This window comes from Cariama cristata, unplaced genomic scaffold (assembly GCF_000690535.1).
Source record: "Cariama cristata isolate BGI_N322 unplaced genomic scaffold, ASM69053v1 scaffold871, whole genome shotgun sequence".
Classification (NCBI taxonomy): Eukaryota; Metazoa; Chordata; class Aves; order Cariamiformes; family Cariamidae; genus Cariama; species Cariama cristata.
In genome coordinates this window covers 1-21,126 of record NW_009599599.1, presented here as the reverse complement: position 1 = coordinate 21,126, position 21,126 = coordinate 1, and the positions used below count along the sequence as shown (strand labels likewise).

The following is a 21,126-nucleotide window of genomic DNA, read 5'->3' as shown; positions in this document are numbered from 1 at the left end:
AGGAGAGGAGAGGAGAGGAGAGGAGAGGAGAGGAGAGGAGAGGAGAGAGGAGATCTGCTCAAGGTACCCCAGCAAGATCAGGAAAATTCAAAGCTCTTTGGCTCCCTCAGCTGACATAATTCTCAGTTATTTGAGTAAAAGGTCTGGAGAATACCTGCAGACTTTAACCAAATAGTTTGAAAGCCTCTGAGCAACATTTAGAAAAAAAAATACTTCTAGAGATATCAGAGGAGACTGTAACCTTTTAAATTCTCTCTCTCTCTCTCTCCATGTCTATGTATTGAGACACATTTTCCAGGAGAAAAAAAAACCCTCTTGTTCCCACAGGGAAAGAATTTGCAATCATGTTCCTGAATTTTTTAACAATCCATTTTTCATGGCTTAGCTTTGCATTATCAGCTATTCTTTGTGCCAATACCTCCTCTCCTGCTGCAGAGCCCCTGAGCCCAGCTGGAGTGTGGAATGCACCCAACGAGTGGCCATTCAAGTCTGCACACACCACAGGCTACTTACTGCATTACATTTGCACCATTACAGCTCTGGTATTTTGCTGCTATTATCAACATGTCTTTTCCCAGTTGCTTTTGAAACACCACACTAGTGCCAACAAAGAGACAGCTCCTGAGCAATCCAGCCCAGGGTTTCAAAGGAAGAAGCTGTATTGAAACATCTTACAACTTGGAGTTGCAAATGGTCAATCCAAAGATCATCAGAGATCTTCCTTCCTCTCCCTCCCTCCATCTCTTCCTTCCCCCAAAATACCAGGTAGGGACTGCCCTTGTTGGAGACAGCGTTAATGACACACCATCCCAGACTGATGGAAAACGTCTCCCCGCAGATTCTGCACAGGATCACACTGGCTGGCGTGGCCATTGCAAAAGCAGCTGCCCCGCACAACCATCTCATAGACAGCATAGTAGTACTTCTCGAGGGGATCACTGTGCCTTCTTCCAAGAAGAGCATCCCCAAGGGTGTGGAGTTTAGTGAAATTGATCCTTAGGTTTGTCAATGTAATGAGCTCTGGAAGGAAAGAAGAGAAATCAAGAGACCAAGTTCATTCAAAATTGAACAGTATGAAATCTTCAGCTTGGATCAGTCATCGAAGAATTCCCCCATACTGAAGAAATAGTGAAAATGATCTGATATTGGCTGAGACCAGTAACCTGTACAGTGCCAGGGCACGGACTCATTCCTGGCACACAGCTGTGTAAGCGTTACCATCCTCCTTGGTATGGCTCTGGCCAGGGCCAACCTGTATTTTCCCAGCCACTGCCTTCATGAGTTTACATAAACCTCTGGGACTGCTCCCCCAAAGCAGTGTGGGTTGGGCCCCCTGACCCCAGGAGGAAAGACAGTTTAGCTGCATGGATGAGCTCTGCAGAGCTGTGCCATTTTCCCTCAGGGCTAGAGAACAAGACTGACCCATTTTATTTATTAATACAGATGTCTCCCTAAGATCTTTAGGTACCTAATTTTCAACATCATTGATTTGCACCAGCCAAGCTGTTGACCCTTTCAGAGTACAAAACAAGCAACACCAGCAAGGTATCTCTGGAAAAAACCTGTACTGTCCATACCTTGGATATATGGCACATACGGATTTTCTATTTCAAAGCTGGGATCCAAAGCTTTTAAAACAACCTGCAAAACAAATTAATACAGCTCTATAGATCACTGAAGCTATTCTTTTTGGATACAAAGACTGTCACCTGAGACCCATTACTTAATAATGCTACTTTACTGATCCCATAAATAAAAAGAACAAGGCTGTGGCCCTGATTTGGCATGTTCTCTCACCCTTTCAACCTTGCCTGGGCTGAGCAAGGCAAAAAGACATTTTGGCGGATTGATGTGTCAGGAGGAAGGAAAAACAATGCCCTAGAGTAATGGAGAGATGAGATGAGCACCTACAAAAGGGATCAAAGGACAGGCCCCTGCTTTAGTGGTAGAGGCTGATGGAGTCAAGATTTCTTATGAGGGGGACTTCCATGTGAATTTGGAAACCATTTGGAATTCATTTGGGTGTGAAACTGAAGGTAAAATACAGTGTTTGTCTTCCCCTCTTACTTCAGTAAAGTCAATAGCACTTCTTGTCTCAGAATCTAAGTGGACCTGATGGACACAGACGAGAGACCTTCAGCTCCAGAAAAATAACCACATATGATCTGGAGTCAAGATTTCTTATGAGGGGGACTTCCATGTGAATTTGGAAACCATTTGGAATTCATTTGGGTGTGAAACTGAAGGTAAAATACAGTGTTTGTCTTCCCCTCTTACTTCAGTAAAAAGTCAATAGCACTTCATGTCTCAGAATCTGTCTAAGTGGACCTGATGGAGAGAGACCTTCAGCTCCAGAAAAATAACCACATATGATCTGAACTCATACAAACACACACCCTTGGCCATACCTCGCCTTCAGTGGAGGGCTCGATGTCCGAGTATCTTGAATCACAAATGACGTCTCCCACACTTTTTGCTGGACCAGAAGAGATGTTGGGAAAAGAAGCTGCACAGTCCTGTGCAAAATATCTAAATGCTTTCCAGGTCTGACCAAAGTCAGTGGAGCGCTCAACCAGCATTGCTGCAGGCCGAAATGTCTGCAAGAAACATTATTTCAAGAATTCTTTAACCAGGCGTTGATAAGACATCTCAGGGGTTGTTGTACTGACATTCCTGTTTGGGGAATGCCAACAGCTGCCAATTAAAATTCTGCGTTTGGGAGTTTGTAGGCTCACTATAGGGCTACTGTGCTGGTTACATGATTCTCTGAAAAAGCCAGATTCTTCATTTGAACCACTCTTTAGCAAAAGGGAAGGGTAACCTTCCATATAGGTACAAGATTACTTTCTAACTAAGGAAGTTTACCACAACAATGGAGGAATTTTGTAGAAAACAAATTTGTAACCATCTGGATCATAATGGATATGCATGAGAAGGCTGAACTAAATTTGAAAGAGCAACTGCAGTTCAGAGATGTCCTAAATTCTTAGGGCGTAATTTTGCAATTTAATTTTTTTTCAGCTTTAATTCTCAGATTTATAGAAAGTAGGACCAGAAAGCACATGAATAGGAAGCTACACAGTCTATCCTACTCCCCTAAGGCAGGATCAACTATAACTTAACCATACTTGACAGATGTTTATCTAACCTGTTCTTACAAACCTCTAAAGATGGAGCTTTCACTGCCTCTCTAAGCAATTTGTTCCTGTGGTTAAGTAATTAGTGTATAACATTACATAAAAGCTCTGGTAAAAGATGTACCTTAAAAGTCAGGATAAGATGGCTGAATTGGAATAAAGTTTCTAGGTCCAGTCTAATGCTGACATGGTCAACGCCTGAAAAGAGAATGAAAATGAAGTGAAAAGCACAATGCAGACATTGAAGACAGCTTTCCCATGGGGAATTCAAAGATGCCTTTTCCAGCACAGCAGCTAGGCTCCTTAGGGCATCCCCTGTGCGCAAACCCAGCGTGCGACTGGATTGCTCTCTCGGGGGCAATGCCATGTGCTGCCTTTCTGGCACTGGCACTGGCAATTCTTCATGTCCCTGAGACTGCAGGAGATGGTTAAAGGTCCTGTTCAGATCATTTGGACTCTAAGTTATGGTGATGGTAAGGTCCTGGGTTTATGTCTTCCTGTATCCAGTGAGATTTTTTTTAAAATCCATCCAAATAGTTTGCTTATTTCTAAGAAAAAAATCAAAGTCAATAACAATACAGGGTTTTGTTCATGCTGAACAGATCTGTTAAACTCTTCTATACTGTTGGAGCAGGTCCAGAGGAGGGCCACAAAAGTGATCGGAGGGATGCAACACCTTTTCTGTGCGGACAGGCTGAAAGAATTGGGATTGCTCACCCTGGCAAAGAAAAGGCTCTGGGGACAACTAAATACTTTCAATACTTAAAGGGAGCTTATAAAAAAGATGGGGACAAACTTTTCAGCAGGGCTTGTAGCGACAGGACAAGGGGTAGTGGTTTTAAACTAAAAGATTGTACATCTAAACTAGATATATGGAAGAAATTTTTCACAATGAGGGTGGTGAAGCACTGGAACAGGTTGCCCAGAGAGGTGGTAGATGCCCCATCCCTGGAAACATTCAAGGTCAGGTTGGATGGGGCTCTGAGCAACCTGATCGAGTTGAAGATGTCCCTGCTCACTGCAGGAGGGTTGGACTAGATGACCTCTAAAGGTCCCTTCCAACCCAAACCATTCTATGATTCTATGATACCAGTGAAGAACTACTATAGAGAAGCTCATGACACAATTAACATGTGGCAATAAGGGTGTTGATAGCCAGGCTTTATGCAATTATTTCCTAAATTATCAGTACTTTACACTGCAAGCAATATTTTTTCAATTGGATATTGGTGTTTTACACACTCCGCCATTACACATCTGTAGGCAAAGGTACCTTTGGCCAAAAATCACATTTCCCTGAAAGACAGACACCCTGTGAAAAATGCACAGTCACCATGTATAACACTGCACTGCCACAGGTCCTCTGGCCAGCTCTTGGAGATACTCTGCATAAAATTTGTCTGTAGAAAAACAGAATTCCTGAAATCCTATATTGCTACACACAAATAGGTTTAAATCACTGAGTATTGCCGAAACAAAGAACAGATGAAGTTTTGTTTCATCTCTTCATAAAGGCAACGTGGTAAATGCCAATTACATAAATAAATCTCATGGTAACATTTTGCAGTAATATTTTCTCAGAGAAACTTACCGTTTTCTGACTGCCACCACTTCTTTTTCCTATCAGGCTCAAAAGTTGTGATAACATTTTCAACCAAGTGACTGTTGTGCTGCATATAGGGATTATACGGGTATCTGGAATCACAGAGAAAGCACTTCTGTTCAGCCTAGAAAACAAAACAAGCAGAATAAAAGATGAATTTGGTCTTTTCTTTAAAGATCTGGTGGATGTACACGTACCTATGCCATTGCAAGACTGGAACCTGTCATGTTGCTTTGGGTGCCTGTGCTTTTAATCACTTGGGCTTTCATATATAAGTGACAAGCCCAAGAAAATCATCATATGCACAAAGCATGCATATAGTAAATGCTGGTCTCAGTTTGCCCCAGGTACTCTGTAAAAAAAATACACTTTTTCAGTTGTGGAGAAGGGATCTCAGTAAGAGAGAAGAAATAAGTTTGTCAAGGTGTTGATTCTGAGTTTAGCTGCCAGAGGGTTTGTTTTGCAAGAGTTTCTCGGGAGAAATGTATTTTTGAAAAGTTGAGATTTTATTCATGTATCATAAAGGCTGTAGAAACTTTCAGCCAGAGATGGCAGCAAGGAGGCAGAGGGGAGACAAGGGAGGACTGGATCTTTCAAGATCTGAAGAAGCCTTGAAAAGGAACGTTCACTCAATAATTTATACATTTTTTCCCTCTCTTTTGTACATTTTCTAGCAGCTCGGAGACCCAGCCAGGAGCAGCAGACAAATGCTGTTGTACAAATGTAAGGTAAGGCTGGATCCAGGTACAAAGTAAGTAGGTGGTCTGGGCTGACACCACCACCTGGACCACTGTCAGTGCCTTTTGTAGGGACAGGGAAACTGGAAATGTTTAAAAGCGATACAAAGGAGGAAAATCAGGATGTCAATAGGATGAAAGGGTCTTGTTTGAAAACAGAAGGAGCAGAAGACCTAGGCAATGATTAACCAGTATCTCAATGATGAATGAGAGGCTTTTGTCTGCAAAAGGGCTTTGAAAGCGAAGGCAAGGAGCTCCTATTTAAGGTGATAAGAGGGGGATTGAGTGGGAGACGTAAGGAGAGGTGACAAGGTTGAGATGCCGGGCTGGGAGATGACCTGTGCTGAGCCATGTGGACAAACCCAAGGAAGCATGCAGCAGGGTGGGCACGGGTGGCTGCACTACACAGATGGATTGTACGAAATTTGGGTAGAGCCTGAGTGCGAGGATTCGGGGATAAGCCAAAGCAGAAGGTGATGCCCAAGCTGTGTGCCTGGCTGGCAGGGACGCTGGCAGGGAGAAGCAGGTTCAACACAACAGCCCAGAGGGAGCTGGAGGAGGAGGCACAGACTTGGTGCCCATGGCAGGGAGGCTGGCAGGGATGCTGCGGAAAACAGAAAGTGGAAGTCAGTGGCAGGAGCTGGGCTGGAAACGACCCAGAAGGGTACGTGTGGAGAGGCACCCTGCCCAGCACAGTCAAGGTCTACGGAGAAGTATTAGGAATGGTTTGCACACATTTGTACTATGAGATCACCTGGGAATTATTCACATTTAAATAAATGAAGAGATACAGATTTACAGGTATGGTATAATTCACGTGTTTTAAACATTACAATAAATATATATTATATTCAGTCATTCTATACTGCACTTGACAAGTGTGTGAATGTACAATTTAGGAGATGAGACAGAAATACAAAAAATACTCTGACATCTCATTTCACAAAGCTCTGGTAAGGAGAGCTCAGGTTACCGAAGCATTTGGCAGGACTGCGCACACCCACTCTCTGGTTTATATAGATGCACATAGTATGATATGCTCAGTCAACTTATGTTTAAGGTTGCTCCATAAAAATCTTTTTGTGCCCAAAGGACAAGCATGTGCATGTCCACATAAGGCAAGTCTGGCAGATCCCATTTGCCTCTGAAGTGTGCAGCTTTATGCTCTCCTCAATACTGAGTCCTCTTTCTTTTCCTTTCAAAGCATATGTAAGTAGTAAATCCAAGCATAGGGCTAAAAACCACTTAACCTACATTTAGAAACAATAAGACACATTAAAGACCAAAAATGATTTGTAGTGCTACTTTTCAAACACAAAGCAGTTGAACTCTAATTTTTTTTTCAATTTGAATTTTCAATAAGATATCCCACCCGAGTCCTGGCTGTTGGCAGCTTGCCATGTTGCCTAACGCACACTTTCACAAGTACAGCTTGCTCTCGTCATGGTGCCTGACACAGGTTATCAGGAGGGGAACTGGAGGAGGAAGAACTTTGCTTTCCAAGATGCAAGACGCGAAGCTTCCTGGCCTGCCTCCAGCAAAGCATTCAAAATGTGCTGGTGAGAAAGAGAATTGAGTTGGGTGGGACTCTGATATGCTATAGGTAACACATACATTTAAGGAGAACTGATAGAACACATTGTGAGAGTATAAGCCTCTCTCTCTTGAGCTCTGCAAAGCAGCAGAATTTGTAGTTCTCACCCTCTTTGGGAGACAGTCATCAGGGGTCAAGATACGTTGAAGCAGCATTAAATCACAGGGATTATTGTGGAACAGCTGCTCCTTTTCATGAGTTTGTATTTACATAATTCAAAGGATAAGTAGAGGCAAGTGAAAATAGTAATTTTTTATTGCTCTTTGATCTCTTAAAAAGCAAAAATAAGGCAATCTTCCAGCTAAGGGCCAGAAAGATTATGTTTCTGAAATGGCTTTTTGTGCCCATCTACCAAGCAGTGCCAAGACTCAGGCTATTTCAGAAGAAGAAAGAGGTATTTACATTTTGCAGAAAACCACAGCTGCAATATGTAACTTGGAGCAGTGCTTGGTGCCATCTCAGTATGGCAGAGCTTTACTTTGCAAACGTGTCACACCATTTTGCCAGAAGGTCATAAACTGTAATTATTTTCAATTGCTTATAAATTAAGCTGTATTTTATTAACTTCCTCTTCAGCCTAAGCTAGTATTTAGTGAAAATATTTCTATTTGTGACAATTTATGAGCTCAACAGGGCCAAGTCCTCCAGGACATACAACAGGGGAATCCCCGTTTCTGCCTGGCGTGGCTCCCGCCTGCCCCCTGGTCCCCCACGGCCCCCGTCACTGTGGCCAGGGAGTGAGAGGGATGCCTCTGATCACCCACGTTTTGGATCTGCCTATGCACCCACACGGCCAAAGACCGGATTACACCATTAGGTTTTCCCTCTGCCAGAGATGGCTTTCTACTTTTATCAACGTTGGTCGTATTTCAGATCAAAAGACATGAGAGGACATGGTGTGAATCTCTTAACAGGCTGCCTCAGGTCTCAGCACTGTATGAGACTTGTCCTCCAGCAAAGGTCCATCAGGGCAGTGCCTGCAGCCTGCAGGACTGCATCCCGCCTGCACTCACGCACATGCAAACTGCTGTCTTCACCTCTGAGGCATGAGTGGGAAAACGGCTTGCAGAGCAAAGCTCCTTCAGAAATCCCTGTGCTCATTTGCATCTCATGGATGTTTCTCCCTCCTGAGAAGCTATACATCGCTGTGGATGCTGTTTGCTGCCAAACCTTCTGCAATAAGGCGTAGCCTTCCACCAGACTTATGTCACACTGTCTGATGATTATTCAGACAACTCCAACAGAAACTTCCTAGTCTGGGCAAGATGAGAATATTGTTAGTAAGCAGAGTTCAGTTTATTAGAAAGGAAAGAGCAAACCAACCTCTAGGTAGCCTATAATGCAGTACTTCTGAGGGCTGTTCATTCCACAGGTTGATGAGGCTGTTAATTGCTTGCTGCGACCCAGGAGGAGGTCTCCAACGGCTGGGTGGCAGGACCCAGCATCACAGCCATCCTCTGCCTGCTGGAGTCTTATCAGCACTGAGTGCAAAAGAAGATCAGAGAGATGAAATTGTTTTGTGTACCCAGCAGTATTCTCTGGACAAAATCAGTTAAATCCCAACATCAGCAGAAAACTAAATTACCCTTTGCCTGTATCTCTTTTTTCCTTAATAATACCACGTGGAAGAATCTCAAAGAGCTTTAGTAATGAACACACCTGCTGCAAAATCATTATAAAAATATAGCTAGCATATTGCAAATCTATGCTAAAACTTAAATTCCCAGCACATTATTGTGCAATAAACATACCAATCTACTATGAGCAATAACTTATTATGCTTCCTACCCTGGCATACCCATAGCCAGCAATCCTGCAGCAGAATCACAGGCATTTCAATTGACTCTGAGAGCAGAGCCAGATTTGGATTAATTCTGCTGTTTTCTGTTGATTTCCAAGGCATAATGGTGGAACTGAGACCAAGATTGATGTCAGGGGTCCTACAGATTTTCTGATGATCTGCAATGAACCCCCTGGTCCGGTCCCAGAGCCCTCTGTTCAGACCCCATGGAATAGTCACTAATAATTAAACAGAATAATTCTGAATTCTCTAAATAATTGCAGGATCTTTTTGTTTATTTTGCCTGAAACAACTTTAAATATTTTCCCCATTATGTTAAGACTTCCCTTACAGGGCTTGTCCTTTTAAACAAGTTCTGTCCTGAAATCCTGAACAGGAATGGGTACCTTGGAGGCTTTCTCTGTTCAGCTTTACTTGGCTCAACTTGTTATTAAAAGTGCAGTTAAAAAAACCCCAACAATCGATACAGGAAGATCCTACAGAACACTAGAAACAATAATGCAATTGCAACAGCAAAAAATACAGTATTTTACAGCCAGATTTCAGTCAATGGCTCAGGCTATACTTCAGATGATGAGTGACGCTTGACTCTTTGGGTATAAAGAAATGCATAAGTGTGGTTAGCCTGCTCTTCTTTATTTATGCAGATCCACGCTCATTATTTACTAGCAGATATCGATTGCCCCTTTCAGGACCTGATTCAGACTCAATTACAACCTGTATCTTTTCTTTGTACTTAAAGGTTTCATATCAGTCATAGCTCCTAGGTAGGAGCGTGGGGAATAAGGACTCACTGTTATGTGTCTTAATAGCGTACTTAAAGAAGCACTCTAACAAAGACTTGGAGTGGTATGTAAATCACATGATAACATTTCAAAATTGACCTGAGTAACTGTAACTTCTGTACTTACTGAGGTGTAACAGGACGGCCAGCCCCAGCCTCATGCCTCCTTGTAAAACGCAAACTGGTACCGCTGCAAGAGAAGAACTGGTGGGTCACTCGGTGCTCTGCCTCACCAGGGCACCCCTTGCACATAGGCTTACCCAGAGCTAGCCTTTAGTGACGTGACAGAGCCATAATGAAAATATAAAGATTAAAAGGAAACCCTGGCTTTGATTTTGTTCTAGTGAAAATTTCTCACAATGGAAATTTTGGTACTAAAACAGGGATGAAAGCAGAGGGACACCTCACAAGGGCTTTTGGAGAAGACTCTGACAATGTTCACACTTAGTGTAAAATAAAAATAGAATGCTATCAGCAAAAATACTGCAGTATTCAAATACAAGTTATGTAATCCTAACTAGATTCAGCCGGGCTGTTTGCAGAGATCTAACTCCTTCTCTGGAGGTTCTTGTTACTTTTTATTAACTTACAACAAAGACTGAGGTCCTAATGAACATGTCACTGAGAAACACCTGATGTCAGGTGCTACGAACTTTGGCAGAGACAAGATTATAACCACATCTTAAAGTGAGGTGAAGAAAAACAGGTAATGTCAGTATCAATGCAAAAGACTTGTATGGGGCAACCTCAGTGTGAACCCAAGGGAGGTTCATTGTCGCACTTACTTCACACCCTTCCTCTTCCTACTCACCTGGAGGAAAGTAAGACTTGCCAACACAAAGCCTTTGTCGGAAAAACAGAAGGCAGCCGTGGGTATAAAAGACAACCCAGCATCCTACCACCAAGTAGAGCTCCCAAACCACAGCCTGCCCCTCACCTTTCTCCATCTGTAGGCATCAGCGCGGCCAGGACGCGCTGATGCTGGGGCATCCCTGTGCGAGGGTGCCCAAAGTGCCGCTTCCCAGCTCCATTCTTGTTTCTCACGTTCATACAGCCGTCGTTGTGCTGAATGAGCCAAGATGAAATACCACTCCCCAGACTCAGAGGAACATCAGCAAATTCATTTAAAGTATTTCAGAAGTTACAGGCTCCACATAGGCTTGGTTCACATGGCTCTATACAGGACATGACACAACAGCCATACCTAGATGGTTAGGGAAAGCTATGAAGAGTCACCAGCCTTTCATGCTGCTTCAGTTCCTCTCATCTGCCACGATGCAGAGCGCCTGGTGTGTGACAGGGAGATGCCAGTGAGCATCCGTGCAGCTACGCCTGGGCCCCTGGCTCAGAGAGAGCTGGCAGTGGAGCCGGTGTCTGAGGCAAAACTGAGCAAACATTTTCCTGCTGTGTTGGACCTTAAATTTTATACTCTATTAGAATCATGGACAGACTCAGACATGACTTAAGCTGCAACCACTGCGACAGCACTGTAGTGAAATACAGGTATCCACAGTAAGAGTAATCTTGGTAGGTACACGTCCCGGTCCCTACCCTACCTAACTCTGTGATGTTCAATACCAATGATACTCTTTAAACATGACTCTCTTCAACAAAGAAACAAGGACCAGCAAAACCCCAACATACTTTAATTCCATGCTTAGCAGGAAAATTAAATACTGAAGAGGTCTTACCTGGGTTTCAGGCAGCCAAGTGTTTCAGCTGGAAATGAGCACACCTGACTGAGGGAAGCAAGCAAAGGCATACCTGTGTGCTTCAGCTGGAGAAGACAGCGCGTCCCCCGAGGCACCAAGGTGTCGGTGAGAATGAGACCCGGCCTGCAACCTGCCAAAGGCTTGATTTGTGAACTCTTTCTGCCGGAGCTTCTGGCATCAGCAAATACGTTCTGTGAAAGAAAGTTGTGACAGGTTAAGTTCACAGCAGAAAAAGTTCATGCAACTGAAAAGAGAAGGCTGGGATTCTTAAAGTGCTGGCAAACAGCTCTTTAATTGTTGTTTAATTAAACAACTCATCAGTTGATCTGGTTTGCAACCAAACGTCACAGTCTTTACAGCTACTTAACAGCAGAAGTCTAGTGGCAGTGGTTTATCTGGACACAGGCTAGAAAAGACAACTCCTCACCATAGGGGCGCAAATGGTCTGGAAGGGCTGATTTGGGCTTTTGAGGTGACTGTAAACATGCCGACCTGAAAGCTATCATTGCACCCGTGTGGACGTATTGAGCCAGCTTCAAATTAGCTCAAGCTCTGGTCAGTGCTGTGAGCACTAGGTTTCTTCAAATTAAAGCTAAAGACAACATGGCAACTTGAGTCACAGCTTTGCATTTCAGCACAAGCTTTGCCTGTAACTGCCCAGTGCAGTAGCACAGGGCAGGTGTCCAGGGTACAGCGCAGTCGTGGGAAATGCGGTGATGGAACAGCTCCGAAATGGTGTTTGCCAGTTCATGCACAGAACGGGCAGTGTTTTTTGGCATCTTTGTTGAAACCTGTGGCACTTTGATTCCAGTTTTCAGAGTGGCTGGTTGTCTTGGGTACACATTTTCAGTTGTGATATATTTGTTATCAGTTCTCCTCTGACTGCTTGTAAGGCTTAATTCATTATTATCTGTAAAGATTCATCGCATCCTCAAACAGAAGGTTTTCCACATGTGCAAAATATGTTTTATTAACTAATCATCTCTTTTCTTTTGGTAGTTACTGTTCTTTCAGAAAAAAAAAAAAGATACGTGTTCTTTAATCCTATTGCAATGCTCAGTACTAACTGTCCTCTGCCATTACTATGATTATTCACTCTAACAGAAAAATTTATATACTTACATTTTTTGAAATTATTTTCCTCAAGTGCATGTGGAAATTACTTGTAGAAGACTTTTTTCAGGCTAATTTAATCCTCATTTGGTTTGTATTCATGCATGATTAGTTATTGTACAGATAGTTTATATTTAGTGGGTTTCAATATTAGGAAATAAAAGAATAAATGATATATTAAGATATTAATTTTACTTTTTATGTGTAAGCAGTATGTCAAGTGCTCTCTGAAAGAGTGACATATAACCGAAGAAAGTATTATTATGACGCTACTAAATTATAGAATGGTTGATGTTTTATTAGCACACTGGTAGGGAATTCAAATTCTGTTACAGAGAAGGTATGTGAGAAGTAAATATCGAGGAAGATTTATTTGCAGAATATAGCCAGTCCTGTGTTTTGATTTATGTAGGGCTCCAAGCAAGAAGGAGGTTTAAAATCACTCGAGGCAGGGATTAAGAAACTTCTTCCTTGCTTCTTTAATCTCTCCACTGGTAAAGGAACTGGATTTATAATGCATCACTCGTCCCATGCTGGCTGGAGGGTAGATAGCACTGGTGCGTAATTTTTCAAGTCATCACAGGTCCTATGGTTGTCATTTCTTAGGCCCGAGGCATATCAATAATCCACACAAAGGACAAGAATTGCTAGCACTTCAGCATATATTTCCTTCACAGACACCAAAAGCAGTGAGGGAAGAGGGCAGGGTAGAGGCACCAGCCACTCTTCAGAGGATGGCCTCGGGATGCCGGCCGACAGGCAGTTGGCACCAGCCTGTATGGGTACTCATTTTCCTCCGATGGACGTTCTGAATAAAAATGTCTCTTTGGGTATACGGATTTTTTCTTTTGTAATAAAAATGTGAAGAATATCAGAAAAAATAGAAAATAATTCTGGTCTTCTTTAAAGTTTCAACAAGAAGTAAAAATATTTGAGCTTGGGATTGTTCTTGCAATGTGAAAAGTAAGCATTTAATCTAAATAAATCACCTGGGCTTCCTTTAGAGTCAATGGAGAAAGACAGGGATCTCTACAGGGCCCATCCTACCACCTTCTTTAGATGCTTACCTGAAAGGGATAAATCCCCCTTTGGAGGTATCCACTGCTTTCCCTTGGTTATGGGCAGCTCAGTTCCCTAGCTTAGGATAGATGCCTGTATTTTAAGCAACTAAAGTGTGCTCAGATGAATCCCATCCATAAAGAACTGGCCAAAATTGTAAATGAAATCTAATGGTCCGAAAAGCAAAACCATCTTGCTACATTTCTCTCTCTCCTCTTTCGTTTCTGCTCTCATTTCTTCAAGCGTATCTTATGCTTAAAGTGTAATTTCTCAAAGGCAAATACTGTGCATTTTTTTGTTCTCTACACATTGGGAGAATGTAGCACTAAATAATAAAAACAGAATGAAGTATAAGCTTACAATAAAATAAGAGAAGTATTTTATTTGATAGATCTGATCAGTAGAGAGCTAAGGACAGCAGAAGAATATGCTGTGGAGCTCAAGGGCAGGGGGAGAGGGAGGCCACCGCATCCCCAGCCTCCTTGCCTCCGTTTCCCACCGGCTGACTGCTCCTCCATATCTTGCATCCTTGAGCAAACAGCCACTTCTAAAATTGTATTTCATAATTGTTTAAAAGAGCTTTTCCACATTCCAAAAGGATGTAAAGACTATTTATAATTTATGAGAGGCTTCTTCATTTTCTAACAGTCACAGCAACCCATGGTGCACTTGACCTTTTGTGTGCAAGTCAGGTGTCTGAAGTCTTTGGTTTTTCCACCACAAACAAAAAATGCAGCTGCAACTCGAATATTATCTCCCTAGTAGACACAGCTTTGCTGATAGTAATCAACACTAAAGACAAAAAAGACAGAGCAGATTTGTTTTAAAATATCAGTGTGATTTTCAAAGTGCTATTCAAGATATATATATTCAAGATACAATGTTTCATGTTATTTCCTAAGGTCCTGACAGTAGGACTGGCAGGATGAGGAGTCCCTCACATACCTTGTTGTGATTTCATGTTAGTTTACTTAGAATCAGTGACTTCATGCAGTACAACTGGACAAGGCTGCTTCTAGGAACCTTCTCACACCAATAAACAACAGTGCTTGAAATTTTTCACTTTGCATTGCCTATTAATCAGAAATAATTATTCTCTCTAAATTCAAGAGAAAAAATGGATTATTGTGCATGAAAACACAGCAGAGGAGACTAGAAAGAAAAAAAGAAAAGGAATATGCTCAGGAAGAAACAACTGAAGACGCATATGAGGAAAAGAAAGCAAAAGAGCTTTTCCAGCCTCCACAGGGTGTTGCAGCCTGGTCTCCAGGGTTGCCTCTGGCCCCACTCCCTCTTCTTCCCTCCCAACTAGACCTCCTGGATGAACCCCAAGCCTGCTTCACCCTTTATGGAGTGAAGTAGCCTGGGAGTATTGACAAACCCCATTACCAGTATCCGGCTCTGGCCGCTGTGTCCAGATGCCATGGGACTGTGCCCATCGGTGCCACGTGGCATAGGACCAGAGAGACAGCAGTATTGATGGCAGGAACGTGGACAAAGGCTGAAACTAGAGCACCAGCAGCGGAGAACTGTCAGATCGGCACAGCCATATGGTGAAGTTGAACTCATAGGTGCTCTGGATGCCCTCCCAAAGGGGCCTGTTCCCTTACCACAGCCCTCATGAATAGTCTTTTCCCCCTTGTGTCATTAACCCTCGTTCCTCAGGGCTCGAGATATAGCCTTGCTTTTTGGTTTGTACATTATCAGGATAGCTATGGAGAGCTTTTAGATATATTTTTCTAGTCATGATTTATTATACCTGAACAATAAACTGCAAAAACCCGTGGAACTGTCATCCCCCTGATGAAGGCTGCCCTCCAGGTGGGAATGCAAAGTGACGTCCAGCCTGGGGAGCCACTACTCATAACTCTCCTCCCTTGGCATGCCCTGCTCTTTTCTAGCACGTAACAACATCTCCACAGCTGTTTGGAAAACCTCTGTTGGCTCTGCTACAGATTTTGAGACACCAACAAAGACCCAGACTGAAGAAGTGCTTCACCCTGGAGTATTTGCTCCTATGGGTTGTTGTCACCCACAGCTGCCTGGGGCATGCTGCTGTGTCCCCACTGACCTTCCACAGAAGAACAAAGGGAAAGTACACCAAGGAAAGCAGATTTACCCTCCTAAGCACACTCTCTGGGTTCCAGGCTTTATTTGGCCCCTTTAAGTCCACATAGAAGTTTCCTCCATGATTATGAGGAGAAAAATGCATTTTGAGGCTTTAACAGAGGTGCTGTAGGCTATATCTATAAACCACACAACTGTAGGAACTAACCATACATGTTTTCTCTTCTATAACAGGGTGCCCGCTAAAAAGAGAGAGTTGTATCACCCTTGCAGCACTTAAGAGAAACTACATTTATATTGATGACTTTATCAGGAATAATCTAAAGTCTGTGCAAACAAGACAAATGGAAAAGATTTTTAAAAGCCAGTATTTGCTTTGCACATCTCACTATTTTAGCTACATGAAAAGGTTTGCTTCTCAGAGAACTGATGCTCGTTTCAAGCTATTCAAGCCAAGGTGCTTCACATTAGTTACAAAAAATGGCTCTAATTTTAAAGACAATTTGACCAAAGTTTTTTTTGAAAGACATTTGTTCAGTTACTTTCTTCAAAGTTTCCACAAAGTACGCACAACACGGGCCAGAAGGTATGGTCCTTCTAACTCAGTCAACAAATTGACTCGAGCAGCATGAAGAGCAGTTGTTGAATTAGATTTACCTATATGCTTTCTAAGAGTCAATCATACTTTGTTTTAAAGTATCAAGCTATATTTTGGCAAACCAATAAAAGACCAAAGAAACCCCTCAGTAAACCAGGAACTAAAATTCTATTATAGCTTTAAAGTACAATTCTACAAGGACAATATACACAGAGCTAGGATGACAGCAACAGTTTTTCACATCAAAGCCACTACCCTGCAACATATAATAATGAAGCTTCTCAGTGGAAAGCTTTTTTCACCACAGTATCTGTTAATAGGGCATAACAGTGTTCTTATACTGCTAATGGCCTCTGTATTGTTGAAAGTGCTAAGAAAAGATTGTCCTATTTTTATTCACCCAAATTTGTGGCAATGTTCTGTTTTAAATCCCTATTATTAGATTTTCCATACCTGTCAGCCTAAATTATCCTAAGTATTTTTCTCTAGGTTAAAGTAAATTCTTCTGCAAAGGTTAAACTGATGTTGTTTAGAAATTATCCTGAGCTCAGAAAATTTCTGAGGCCCCTGAGGAACCTTTGTGGCCTACTGGCTTAGAAATGTCTTGTTACCAATGCACAAGCCTTCCATACTGTAGTCTGTTTGGGAACTAAGATCTACGTTTGGGGTTTTTTTTTTTGGGGGGGGAGGGGGATAAACAAAATTCAGAACCTAGGAGACCACAATTTAAAGAACAAAGGGAAAAACATCAATTCCACAAGCTCCCAAAAAACCCTAGGAAATTGAGACCATCAGGAGGAGAATCTGACACACAGAAGGATGACAGCTTCAGTTTGAGAAGACAAAACAGTGGAGAGAAAAATGTGTCCACTGAAGGACAATGGTGGCGATGGCAGCAGCAACAGCATCCACTGCAGAGCCACCAAAGCCCGGTGCTTAGAGAGCTCCCATGGGAGCCACTGGCTCTGGTCCTCCGGTCAGACACACAAAGTGAAACCAGTTCTTCCACCATCCTGGGGAGCATCCAAACTACTGGTCTCTGAAATGAAAGAAGACTGCCCTCATAGTTTCTCCTTATTCTTTAAAAGAACTGCAAATTTAAATACTATGTTTTACATTGACCTGGAATAAAATAATTTTGGATCATTTAGTTCATCTTGGTTAGTAAAAGTGAGATGGACTAAAAATCACTTTTCTTTCTCATTACTTCTTTGGCTGGAAGAAATGGTTTCTTTCTCATGTAACTGGAAAACAAAAGTAGCACAAAATCACTAGAAATCTGAAAAAGTATGTTTAGACTGAAATGAATAAAGCTTCGGGAAGCTGCAGAAATAGAAATGTCTGCATGGTGAAATAACTGGGAAATCTGACATTTTCCACCTGTAGTAACCACTAGCTGTGATATGCGTGGTGTGTGGCTGTGCACCACAACAGCACTCTGGCACGGCCCCTCTCCTGTGGTCACCCACGATGTCCCTGGTTGCAGAAGACAGCAAGTGCAGAGCAAACAGGTGTTAGATGAACCAGAGCTCAGTCAAAAGCCTCAACAGCTGCACAGACCTTCTGTTGTCTAACTTGGCAATATAAACAGCTAAACTGACATTTTGGAGATTCTCCATTTTCAGTCCCAAATGAAATTTAATACAAATGCTTCTGTGGAGTATTGAAATCTATCAACATATCAATGTTAATTACCTAAAAATATGACAGAATGATGGTTGGCTGACTATCAGCTGTTTAATTTTATCTGTGTCTATCCTGTAACATCTGGAAACTGTACAAACACTGGAAGCATCACACATAAGTCACGCATAAAATAAGCGAGGGGAATGATTAAATTTCGTCATGGACTCTAACGGTATAACCAACATAACAGTAGCAAAGCAATAACACTGCATACTAGCAAGTTGGGAACTGGTGCACAGATTTCTATAATTTGCTCAGGATTGAGAATATATAACCTCTGGTTTACCTTTCTCTCAAGTACTTAATAATACTGGATGGGAGAGAGTAGAAAAATTAATGTCTCCCTTCACTTTCCTGATCTTCCCTTGTCATATGGAAGCGAAGTGTTGTCCCCACCAGGCAGGAGCAGCTGGGTACAAGGGAAACCCAGACAAGCACAGACAACGCCAGCAGCAAACCTGGAGAAGGAAATACCTCCTGCTTTCAAACTCTGTTATTGAGGTGGTTCCTTTTCAGTGGAAGATGGCAGAAAGCAATCCTTCCCTTACTGACATCTGTGCGGAGTGCATTTCAACAGCAATTGGTTTGCTCACACTTCGCCCTTCCTTTCTCACCTGACAGTTTGTGACCACTACCCCGAGATACCGGCAGTGGAGTCAAGGGAGTAGGTGCCTATGAACACAGAGCCAGATGGCACTTCAGAGTCTCTGCTGGATCTTGAAGGGCAAGCAGCCTGCAACAGAAAACAGGGTAGAAAAGGACCAGAGCTTTGGGGAAGCGAGGGTTAATTTGAAGTTGGGGATTGAAAGGGTGGGAGAGGGAAGAGAAACAGCTGATTCAGGTACCCTGGTAGAGAAAAGATTTAATGTTTTGAGAAGGTCCACAGGTAATCATAGGGACATAGATGGGGCAAGGAAGATACGGAGAGAGCTGGGCAGGGGATTACAGAGAAGACTTCGGAAGTTGTGGTTTAGACAGATATGGACATGAAAGAAGTGCTGTGTGCTAGGAGTTCGGAAAAAAAGTATTGTAATGCAGGAACAGCGGCTGAGGAAAACCAGGGCTATCCACAGGCGTGGCTACAGGGTCTCTGTTCACTGCATGGGCAGGTCTGTGCAGAAATACAATGTCTGATTAAAGAGTTGGGATGCATGGGACCTGCTGGGCATGCTGAGGTGCTCATGTAAGAGTATCCTGACCCCTTCAGATTGCCTTGCAGAAGTGCCCTGAAAACAAACTGAAAGCCTGGTGATTGCCACATTACACTTAGGCTAGATAAAGCTTAATCAACAGTTGTTATTTTTGATAGATTCAGCTATCATCAATCCTATTCAAATCGTTACAGAAAGCAACAGTAACGGTAAAATGAAAAAAAAAACAAAAACACAACACCAGCACCAAAACATCGAGTTAATGTTCTTTATTATTAAAATCAAAACAATGTTCTTATAAAGTAAAACCTTTCTAGCAATTTGCCAACATTTTCTTACAATCTGTTTGGCCTGTCAGAACATCAAGGGAATAATTTTCAAGAAAATTCTAAAGATTTATTACTTACAGAGCCCAAACAATCAAATGTGCATACTTACCTACACAGATTTCACAGTAAGTTTGGGGAACCTTGTTCTGCTGATTAAGCATCAACTTACGTGCATGCTCCTAGTATATTTGTAACACCACAAGGGTCACAACTTGAAAATTTTTGATAAAATATTAGTAAGACTATGTCAAACTTGTTATTATTTATGAATATCCTAGTATTTATGAATATCCTAGGATCAACATCAGCTCACATATGGCTTACTCAGACCTCTCCTGAACCCTGAAAAAGACTTTAGTGTCTCTTATGCAATCAATAAATAGCAATGCCTTTTCTCCTATCAAAGGCAAATAATTCATATCCCTCCACTATGCCAGCTAACCCTGTTCTCAACCAGGTAGCCCTGCAGAAGCCCAAATCCTTCCTACCATCCAGGTTTTTAAGATTAGTGACACAATTCAAGACTAAGCTTTATGCTGGGACATATGGCAAACTTGTAGCAAAGGAGTAAAAAATTATGATTATTTGTGAATACGACTTCAAAGAAACTTTGAGAAACCTATTTATTAATGGTCATGTGTTTTTTTCAGGAAAACTGTGTTCCAAAGAATGGAAAACAGAACACTAAAATCAAAGAAATACTGAAGGTCACAATGTACACTAGTGTGTCTTTGTCTCCTGATAGCTGCTAGCCTTGCTGCTGAGTCTTTAGACAATTCAGGAAGCCATTATGCGAAACGGATTAGTGTTTTTATGTAACCTGATCAATTATCAAAATATTTGTTTTGTAATCATGATCTAATTACTAAAAATAGCCAAGTGGTGATAGATTGGGATTTATTACTAACCTGACATTTGTAATCTAGACAGGAATTCAGCTCCGTGACTGATGTTCCCTTCCTCCCCACATACCATACCATCTATCAACAACATATAGCAAATCCCTGCTGAATGAAAGACACAACTTTGCATCAGTTATCTGTCTACACCAAACAATTTAAATTCTTGGGAAAAGGAAAAAAACCAACAAGACTACACTGTAACATTTTTAACCGCAGCTTTCACAGTGCTTCACTCGAGTACAGTACTTATCCCAGCTCCCCTGTGAGTGAAGTATTAGCCTCATGAAGCAGCTGTATAAATTGCATTTTAAATGTTAGCTAAGTCACAGAAATATTCAAAAGAAGAATTAGGATTAATTTATCTTAAAAAAAAGATTTGTAGCGGTAAATAATTTTGGATTCCATAGAAGAGAGTTCCGTGGTGATTCTGTAGAACAGAGTTGTGCTATTTACATGATGAATCAATGGTAAACAGGATTGTTTCAGATAGCCTAAGTAGCTTTAACAGATTTTTCCTTTCAGTGACCTGTTTTGCTCTCTGTGACTCTGTGAAACGAAATTTTCATGAAGATCATTTAAAAAAGGATCTCTCAAAAGACCAGAAGCAGGATTGAGCTGGAAAAACGATGTAGAAGAATAGAGACCAAGGCCTCCTTTCATTGCTATCTTGTTTTATTTAAATCAGCCACAGATGTACGAAGAAAACGGAAAACTGTAAATAAATGCCACCACAATAACGATAACCGCTTGCATTACTGCAGGGCACTGCAATCGCCACCCCTGTTCATGGAGGGACGGCGCCTCCATCCCAGTTTTGGGCAAGGAAACGGCGCCTCTGGCCGCGGGACGCGCC

General features: G+C 42.1%; 1 protein-coding gene across 1 annotated transcript in view; it reads right to left on the bottom strand.

Moving 5' to 3' along the window:
- The window catches only part of LAMB4 (laminin, beta 4), a 42,361-nt gene extending 31,655 nt beyond the window's left edge, over positions 1 to 10,706 (bottom strand). Inside the window, 8 exon segments of the mRNA XM_009709719.1 lie at positions 806 to 1,020; positions 1,578 to 1,641; positions 2,409 to 2,597; positions 3,262 to 3,335; positions 4,729 to 4,864; positions 8,395 to 8,552; positions 10,468 to 10,499; positions 10,594 to 10,706. Coding sequence (XP_009708021.1) covers positions 806 to 1,020; positions 1,578 to 1,641; positions 2,409 to 2,597; positions 3,262 to 3,335; positions 4,729 to 4,864; positions 8,395 to 8,552; positions 10,468 to 10,499; positions 10,594 to 10,706 — 981 coding nt within the window.
- Positions 10,707 to 21,126: the final 10,420 nt, after the last annotated feature.